This window comes from Gossypium hirsutum, chromosome D09 (genome assembly GCF_007990345.1).
Source record: "Gossypium hirsutum isolate 1008001.06 chromosome D09, Gossypium_hirsutum_v2.1, whole genome shotgun sequence".
Classification (NCBI taxonomy): Eukaryota; Viridiplantae; Streptophyta; class Magnoliopsida; order Malvales; family Malvaceae; genus Gossypium; species Gossypium hirsutum.
In genome coordinates, this window is record NC_053445.1 from 39436324 (window position 1) to 39445034 (window position 8711).

The following is an 8711-nucleotide window of genomic DNA, read 5'->3' on the forward strand; positions in this document are numbered from 1 at the left end:
CATCGGTTTGTTTTGTCGTAATGTGTATTGTCTGGTATATGAAAGAATGTAGACTTATAATTTAGTGCTGTTTAAATTCTTCAGAACAATTAGAGCTTATTCTTTTCATATATGGGTAGGATAAATTGAATCATATTGAATGCAAGATTGATAGAACATAACAGTAAACAAATTAAGAAAATATTTCTGACTTTTCATTGATGAATAGAGAGGATACTTGCTTTGCACAACTGCTGTTAACTAATTAACAACTTTAACCATATTCACAACTGACTTCAGTTATTATTGATATACATACCAAAAATGGAATTTCGTTTATGTCTAATTTTATCATTATAACAAAGGTGGTCCCCGTTATGAAGAGCAAGACCAGCAAGCATACATGTATAAACTAAATTTGTCAATATCCTAACCAAATATTTTTAATATATATTGATGATTTTGAAATGATTGTATGTATCAATGTCGATATATCCTAATTTTCTTCTCAAAATAGTTGCCAGAAATAGATTAGTTTTGCATATAAAATATTTTTAACACATCGAAAGTAATTCTAAATACAAATCCGACATGGGGCGACATTGTTTTCTAACCTGATTCACAGTATTTTAAGATTTTATTTTTTTGGAAATTTACATTATCATCTCATCGTGACAACTGTTAAGGTAAAGACCCATTTGAAAGAAAAGCTAAACATTTATAGAAGTGGAAATTTTAGCTACTTCTCTTTTCATTTTTCCAAAATCACTTAACTTATTTATTCTCAATTTATTAAATTTAAAAAAATAATCAACCTAACCAGCCAATTCAATTAATTGTTCCGGACTGATACTTTCAATCCTATTGGAAATGAGACTGGTAGTGATATTTTGGACTGTCCAATACCAGCTCTGGTTTCCCAAGAGATGAATGTCACCGAGGAAGAAAATTACAGGGCTGTCTTCCAAATGGGGTCCAATATTTATATGGTTCATAGTTTTTGGGACATGGGATAGAAGAGGGGAAATTGCATAATGGGATAAATGCTACAAAGGTTGTGTTTATTCCAGAGATCAAGGCTGTTTTTATATTAACATAACATACATAATTTTAAAATACTTTATTTATTTAAGTGTTTTACTGAATTTGATACCATATCAATCGAGTCACTACTTCAATAATAATTTTACAAAAAAACCCCTCATTTTTAAAGTAATAAATATTATTTTGAGGACAATTTATCCTTTTATATAAAATCTAGAAAAATACTTTCGCATAATGAAATTCAAACTCAAAATATTATTATTTTTAAAATTTTAACTTTACCCCTTCAACTAAGATATTTTTTGCTATTATATTGATTTTCTTAATTTTTTAAATTTATTATATACATTTTTTCTGTGGCAAAATCTAGTATAAAATTATATATTTCAATTTATAAGGATTATTTTTTAATATTTAAAATATAGTTTATATATTTAAATTAAATTTTACAAAAAATTCATATTAATTGTTTAAAATTTATATTTCATTCACTAAAATATTAATAATATTATTTGTTTATATTTTTATTGAAATGTCATAATATTAACGTAATTTAAAATGCATATTTTTTTTTTTTACTTTACAACATTATGTTTAAAAATGATATTTTATTTCTTAAAAATATTTTTTAACAGCAATGCTAAATACCTACATTTTAAACCAAAAATTTCAAAAATATTTTTCAAAAGGTTAAAAGTACCTAGGAGATCCCTGTATTATAAAGATTATATCAAATTAGTCCCTCTATTATTAAATGGATCAATTTAGTCTTTATACTATAAAAAGAATAAAAAAAAAGTCTAAATTGCAACAGAGTTAACATTCATTGTATTAAAAATATCTTGAAAATTATTTTTTTCAATTACAGTTCAATTCCAAATAAAATATTTCATTTACAAAACCATAAAAACTTTAAAATATTAACTCAACTAAAAAGTAAATGATATATTTTTTAAAACAATAAATGTTAACTCTATTTCAGTTTAGCCTTACTTGATTCTTTTTAATAATATATGGACTAAATTGATTCATTTATAATAGATAGACTAATTTGATAATATCACATGGATCTCTGAGCACTCTCACATTTTTCAAAGACATATTTTCTTGATACTTTTCAAAAGTAATGAACTGACCCTAAGACCTAAGTTTATTAAAGTCTGTAACAACTCTCTTCCTAAAGAAGTATTTCTAACAATAAATTAACAACTAGTCTACTTATTTATTATATACGAATCATAATGTTTAGACATAAAATAAAGAATAGGTGGTACAAATTTAAACTTGAAATTAGAAAAAAATGAATAAAAATTTTACAAAAAATAAAACTTATTCAAAATAAGTGAAAGTTTCCCTTCTTTTTATTAAAAGTAAAGCACGAAAGTAATTAAATTAATTTATTGCTAACACATATATTAAAAAAACAATATTTGTACCAAACCTACCATTATTTAACAACTGTGAATTGCCTCAACTATCACCAAAAGTCATTTACTTCAACAGTTATCATAATGTAAAAATATTATTTGAAATAATGAATGGAGCATTCACGTCCTTTTAATCACAATATCTAAAATTGAATGAAATAGAAACTTGTACGGATTAGAAAGTCACCCATACTTTTTTATTTTATTTTTTAGTAACCTTGTTTACCACATGTGGAACCAATCATATACTTCATGACGCTGATTTCTCAATAAATTTGTTTTTTAATGATAAATTTTATATATATATATATTAGGTATAAGAAATAAAAACCTTTCATTTTAAGCACCATTTAAAATCACAAACCGTAAATTAATGTGACATTTGAAAAAAATAGTATAATAATAAATTTAACTCTTAATTTTTACATATTATATTAATATACTCATACTTTTAAAAAATAATCCTCAAAATTTATAAATAATCTCAATTTCATCTTAATTTTAAATATATATATATAAACTCATAAATATTTAAAATATATATACTAATAAATTTAAATTTTATATTAATATTAATATTAATATTAAATAAATATAATTATATTATATTAAATAAAATAAAGATCCCCCACCCTCGTCCCTCTTCCATCCACCACCATACTTCAACATCCATCTTTCCATGCAAACTTCAAATGCCATCGTCCTCCCATTATACGTTTTAGCCAGATTCAACAGGGCATCGATCTTAGGTTGCTAAAAACAGACCCTGGTCATGTGTTGCAGTGTTGGATCAGGACCTTCAGATCCTGCTTCCTGGATAGTCTCATCTACCATTATTTTCCCCGTTCATTTTACAAATAAACAAGGAATGAAGTGATGTATTTGAGAGTGAGTTTTTGAGCAGGAAACTTTGGGTTGTGGGAATTGATGACTAGAATCCTACCCTTTTAGAGGAGGAAATGGGGGCCATTGTTAAAAAATATATAATCAAAGATCGGTGGTGGGGGTGGGGGGTTTATTTTCTTTAATATTAATATAATTATATTAATACAAAATTTAAAATTATTATTATATTTTTAAAAATATTTATGTATTTTTATTTTTTAAAAATTTTTTTAGAATCATGTCAAAGTCAATAAATAATATATATATATATTGCATGAATCACGTTATTTTTTGCTGTCATATTCTTCTAATTTATTTTAAAGAAAAAAAGCAAGCAAGTAGGCAGGGCAGTGACAGTAATAGTAATGCTATAAAAGTAATCAGAAGAGTGGTAATTTCTGCCAGTCTGTCTGAAGAAACAAATGTATTGAAAATGTAAACAGTGTGGATTCTTCTAAGGTTTGGGTAGGTTTTGAGGGTCCCCAAGAATTAATGGTTTTTAAATTTTGATTTCTCTTACAATTATTTATGTTTACAGTTAGTTGCCTTTCACCACCAACACCAAACAACGTTTTCATCAATGCTTCAAAGGTTACTTCTCTTTCTTTTATTTTACTAAGTTTAATGAAGAGATTCAGATCCATTTTACTACTTTAAGACAAAAGTTTGTCTGCTTATAGCAGCATATATGGTTGATGATGATGATTATCAAAGCTGATATTTGATATTTGACTCTTGAATGAACTCAAAAGCCATTTGTTCCCTTATTCTTTCGACTTACTTGCACACTTTTTTTTCTCCGTTCTCTAATTATTCTAGTGGTTGTGCATGTGAAGAAGAGAAGTTAGAAATTTTATAAGGTTACTTTATAATTTTATAATTTTTAGAGGGATGAAAATGAAATTTTATTATTTTTTAAGACGGGGACGCTGCTTGCCTCCCTTGTGTATACGAATATATATATACGTGTATATAGTGCCGTTATGGAATTAGGTTTGAATTTCGTACCTTTACGTACACAAAGTATTGGAATTTGACTGTTGGTTGATGTTTTCTTGACCCTTTTGGCCCCAGCTCTTATTGAAATCAAATCAAGCTCTTTAATTTCTGGGTAACTCTTGAATTTGTAGAATCAGAAAAACTGGATGAAAGCTTTTACTTGATTCATTTTCTGTTACGAGATTCATATAATTACAAAAATGTTATGGTTTTCAGCAATAGGAAAGGATCCTCGTGGGGGAATTATATTATAATTTATATGCACTGGTTCATTTGTTTATTCCAATGTACTTGCTGTTAGGTTTTCTATATAAAGTTGGTAGAAAATATAGTTTTTATTTTTCTTCTTAGGGAAATAAGGTATTATTTAGTTTTCAATTTACCCTTTTTTCTCCTGTTTCTGTATTCTGTTGTGTTGGTGTTTGATAGCATTTCAATGGCGATTTTGGATATTAGTGTGAGGAAGAGAATTTGAAAGCTTGGTAGGGATGAATCAACCCAAAATTAAAGGAAGAGTGGGTAAATACCAAGTGGGAAGGACCATTGGAGAGGGAACCTTTGCTAAAGTGAAGTTCGCAAGAAATTCTGAGACTGGGGAACCAGTGGCACTTAAGATCCTTGATAAAGACAAGGTTCTCAAGCACAAAATGGCTGAACAGGTTTCTTTTTCTAACTCCCTTCTTTTCTTTGTTGAAGGGGAATCATCCCACCAAATTCTATCTATATGTCAATTCTTTTCTGCTTGTTTTTGCAGATTAAGCGGGAAATAGCAACAATGAAGCTGATAAAGCACCCAAATGTCATCCGTTTACACGAGGTTAGAAATTAAGATTTTTTAATTTTATATTATTGAGGTCCAAAAATGAAAATTCTCCATTTAACTAAGAGCTAAAAATGGAATGATTTAATTTTTGGGAGGGCTAAAATGCAATTCTCCCGTTTTTTGTTTTGGTTGTAATATTTCAGCAAGGTCTTTTTTGTGCCACTTGTATTATTGTATTGTAGAACAGCATACAAGCAACAAGCTTCAACATGATTTCCCAATTTTTTGTTTATATATAAATATGCATGTATAGGTGATGGCAAGCAAGACAAAGATATTTATAGTTTTGGAGTTCGTCACCGGGGGAGAGCTCTTTGATAAAATTGTGAGTTGTTGAAGTTTTGTTTATTTGCATTATAGGTCACTTAATTTAGCTTTAATTTTCATGCAAGTCACAATTCTTTAATTTCATCCAATTACATCATTGGACTTCTATTATTAACAAATTAGGTTAACTCCATTCACTAATTCTAAAGAAAAAATGGACTCAAACATGGCTTCCGTAACTTAGCATGATATTTCAAATTCCATTATGTTCAAAAAATAATTAATATATGCATGTTCAGACAACTTTTGCATTAAAATTATTCAATGAAAGTAGCATAATTGACCTACTTTGTTAATAATAGAAGTTGGCTGATATAAGTCAATGAAATTAAATATTTTTTATTTACATGAAAATTGATGTGAAGGAAGTAGTAGAGATATTCCTTTTTCTTTTATTTAATGACAAACCAGGGATTATTTTCCACATAACCATTGCTTAAATGAAGGTAAATCATGGTCGGATGATAGAAAACGAGGCACGAAGATACTTTCAGCAACTCATCAATGCTGTTGATTACTGCCATAGCAGGGGTGTCTACCATAGGTACCTCAAGGTATTTTTTAAATTTGGAACCCTTCCATGTTGAATATGTTCATACATGTATATTCATATTCTCCTGATATTGTTGCAGCCTGAAAATCTGCTGTTGGATGCATATGGTAATCTCAAAGTTTCGGATTTCGGATTAAGTGCACTGTCCCGGCAAGTCAGGGTAATTATGATATCCATAATATGACAGAATTCTATGCTACCCATGCTCGGGTGTGAGTGTTTTGTGAGAATGTTTACTTGGACTATGTGATTCTGTAAATGCGTAATACTTATTCCATCTTTATTTGTGTTTGATCGAGAAATGTTGTGTTGAATATTACAGGATGATGGTCTCTTTCACACTGCCTGTGGAACACCGAATTATGTCGCTCCCGAGGTTTGGAACCTTGTTTTTATTCCTGCATTTGTTACCCCTTCCGAAACCTCTGGTTTTTTTAACCATTTCCTTCCTGTTTTTCTTCCTATATAGGTCCTTGATGATCAAGGCTATGATGGGGCAATGGCGGATCTCTGGTCGTGTGGCGTCATTCTCTTTGTATTGCTCGCCGGATACTTGCCTTTTGATGATTCTAATCTTATCAACCTATACAGAAAGGTATGCCATTTTGTATATGTTACAGTTATCCATTGTCATTTTTGCCTGTCTTTTCACTCTCATCTTTCTGAAATCTGCAGATTTCAGTAGCTGAATTCACTTGCCCTCCTTGGCTATCTTTGAGTGCAATGAAATTAATAACTCGAATCTTGGACCCGAACCCCATGACTGTAAGTTACAGCTAGTAAAAGTATAACAAAGTAACAGCACTGAATTAGATATACTATTTAATCTTTGAGTAGCATGTTGGGCCTGCATGATTACTTGGAAAATTTTCATCTTCTGTAATTATCGAGTTGCACGAGGTTGATGCATACATCGCTCTTTCGTGTGTTGCAGCGCATTACCATTCCGGAAATTTTGCAGGATGAATGGTTTAAGAAAGGTTATAAACCCCCGGTGTTCGAGGAGAAAGATGATACGAACTTAGATGATGTCGAAGCTGTTTTCAAGGACTCTGAAGTAAGTGGTACCAAACAAGTGCTATAATATACGGTTTTTATTAACTTCACTTGTTTTAATAAGTTGGCACTGTTGGTTCTGTAACAGGAGCACCATGTAATGGAAAAGAGAAAAGGAGAAGAAGAACAACCAACAACTATGAATGCTTTCGAGTTAATTTCCATGTCGAAAGGGTTAAACCTCGAGAATCTGTTTGATGCAGAACAGGTTTGTATTTATAAGTTTCAAAGAAAATAAACTGAATGATTATCAAAGAGTGTTCATCTTTCCTTTGCACGAGTTTATCAGCGTTAGAAGCTGTATGCACCAGTTGTCCAATGCCGGATCGTAACTATTAGTAGTTCAATTTTCTGTAGGGATTCAAGCGAGAAACCAGATTTACGTCTAAATGTCCGGCTAATGAGATTATCCATAAGATCGAAGCCGCTGCAAAGCCTCTCGGCTTCGATGTCCACAAGAAAAACTACAAGGTGATCGAATCTGAAACATGCTATGAAGGCAATTATCAAAATCTCTATACTGACTTCACTTATTTCTTATGATTTTATGTTAGATGAGACTCGAGAGTTCAAAAGCCGGGAGGAAAGGAAACCTTAACGTGGCGACGGAGGTAACTTACACCAACATTTTTGTTCAAATCCAGGCTTACATTTTTGCAGTTACGCAACTTGTTATTATTATGTCAATCAGATATTTCAAATGGCACCTTCTTTACATATGGTCGAGTTGCGGAAAGCAAAGGGGGACACATTGGAATTCCATAAGGTACCACTCGATTCCCTCGATATGCTTTCGTCGCATTTTATATGCAGTCGGATGAACTACCGATGAGAGTAACATAACGGCATATGCTCTAATCTGCTTCCTTTATGTTATCCGGACTTGAGGTTCAGTGTCTGTTTCGGATATTTATGTGTGTCCAACACATGAGAGACTTGAATTCTGTCAAGTTCTTTCATATATATGGAAAATCATATTCTCATACCCCATGTCCAAATACGTGTTGGAAAATCCACGGGTAGCAGAGGACAAGTTTTGGAAAACTGGATTTATGCATTGATTTAACTGTGGGTTCAGACAGTGTTTCCATTAATGTACAAGGAAACATGTCCGGTGGTGATCTTTAAGTTTCTTCAGTCAATTCAGTTACATTATTTCTGTTCTAAAGTTGCTTGTTCTTCATTACAGAGATTATATTTTGGTAGCCATTGAAACATTCAGTTGTTTTTTGGTTGCTCTGCAGTTCTACAAAAACCTTTCAACATGTCTTGAAGATGTTGTGTGGAAAACTGAGGAGGACATGAAAGAAGTGAAGTAAACAACTCGTTCAATCTTTCCCATGTTTCCCAACTGTAATATGATTTTGATATTTTGTTCCTACTGTTCTTTGATGTTCCTCAATGGCTCTCCCCTATCATCCTTCTTTTGAATTTAAAAGTAACCCCCCCGCCTTTTTTTTGGTTGCGGGGTGGGAATTGGGATTGTTTTTTTTTTTTTTTTGCTTTTTTAGGACAATTAAACATCCATAGATCTTCCTATTGTTTTCTTTGATTTTAGTGTTGGAACTTGGAAAACTTGGAGGATTCCCATGGATATGGAAAGCAGGGTTTTTGTTTA

General features: G+C 30.8%; 1 protein-coding gene across 9 annotated transcripts; it reads left to right on the forward strand.

The window, feature by feature from the left end:
• The first annotated feature begins 3797 nt into the window (after positions 1-3797).
• LOC107891479 (CBL-interacting serine/threonine-protein kinase 3) lies at positions 3798-8711 on the forward strand. Of its 9 annotated transcripts, none has more exons than XM_041100604.1 (15): positions 3798-3926; positions 4791-4993; positions 5089-5151; positions 5411-5482; positions 5931-6038; positions 6117-6197; positions 6360-6413; positions 6507-6632; positions 6713-6802; positions 6972-7094; positions 7182-7301; positions 7451-7564; positions 7648-7704; positions 7785-7859; positions 8338-8711. In XM_041100604.1, exons 2-15 carry the CDS (start codon positions 4823-4825, stop codon positions 8410-8412), a joined length of 1329 nt encoding a protein of 442 aa, XP_040956538.1. In that variant the 5' UTR covers positions 3798-3926; positions 4791-4822; the 3' UTR covers positions 8413-8711. The 9 variants fall into 9 exon arrangements, with proteins under 9 accessions (XP_040956538.1, XP_040956535.1, XP_040956539.1 ...); XM_041100605.1 differs by lacking the exon at positions 3798-3926 and adding an exon at positions 4047-4195; XM_041100603.1 differs by lacking the exon at positions 3798-3926 and adding an exon at positions 4099-4446.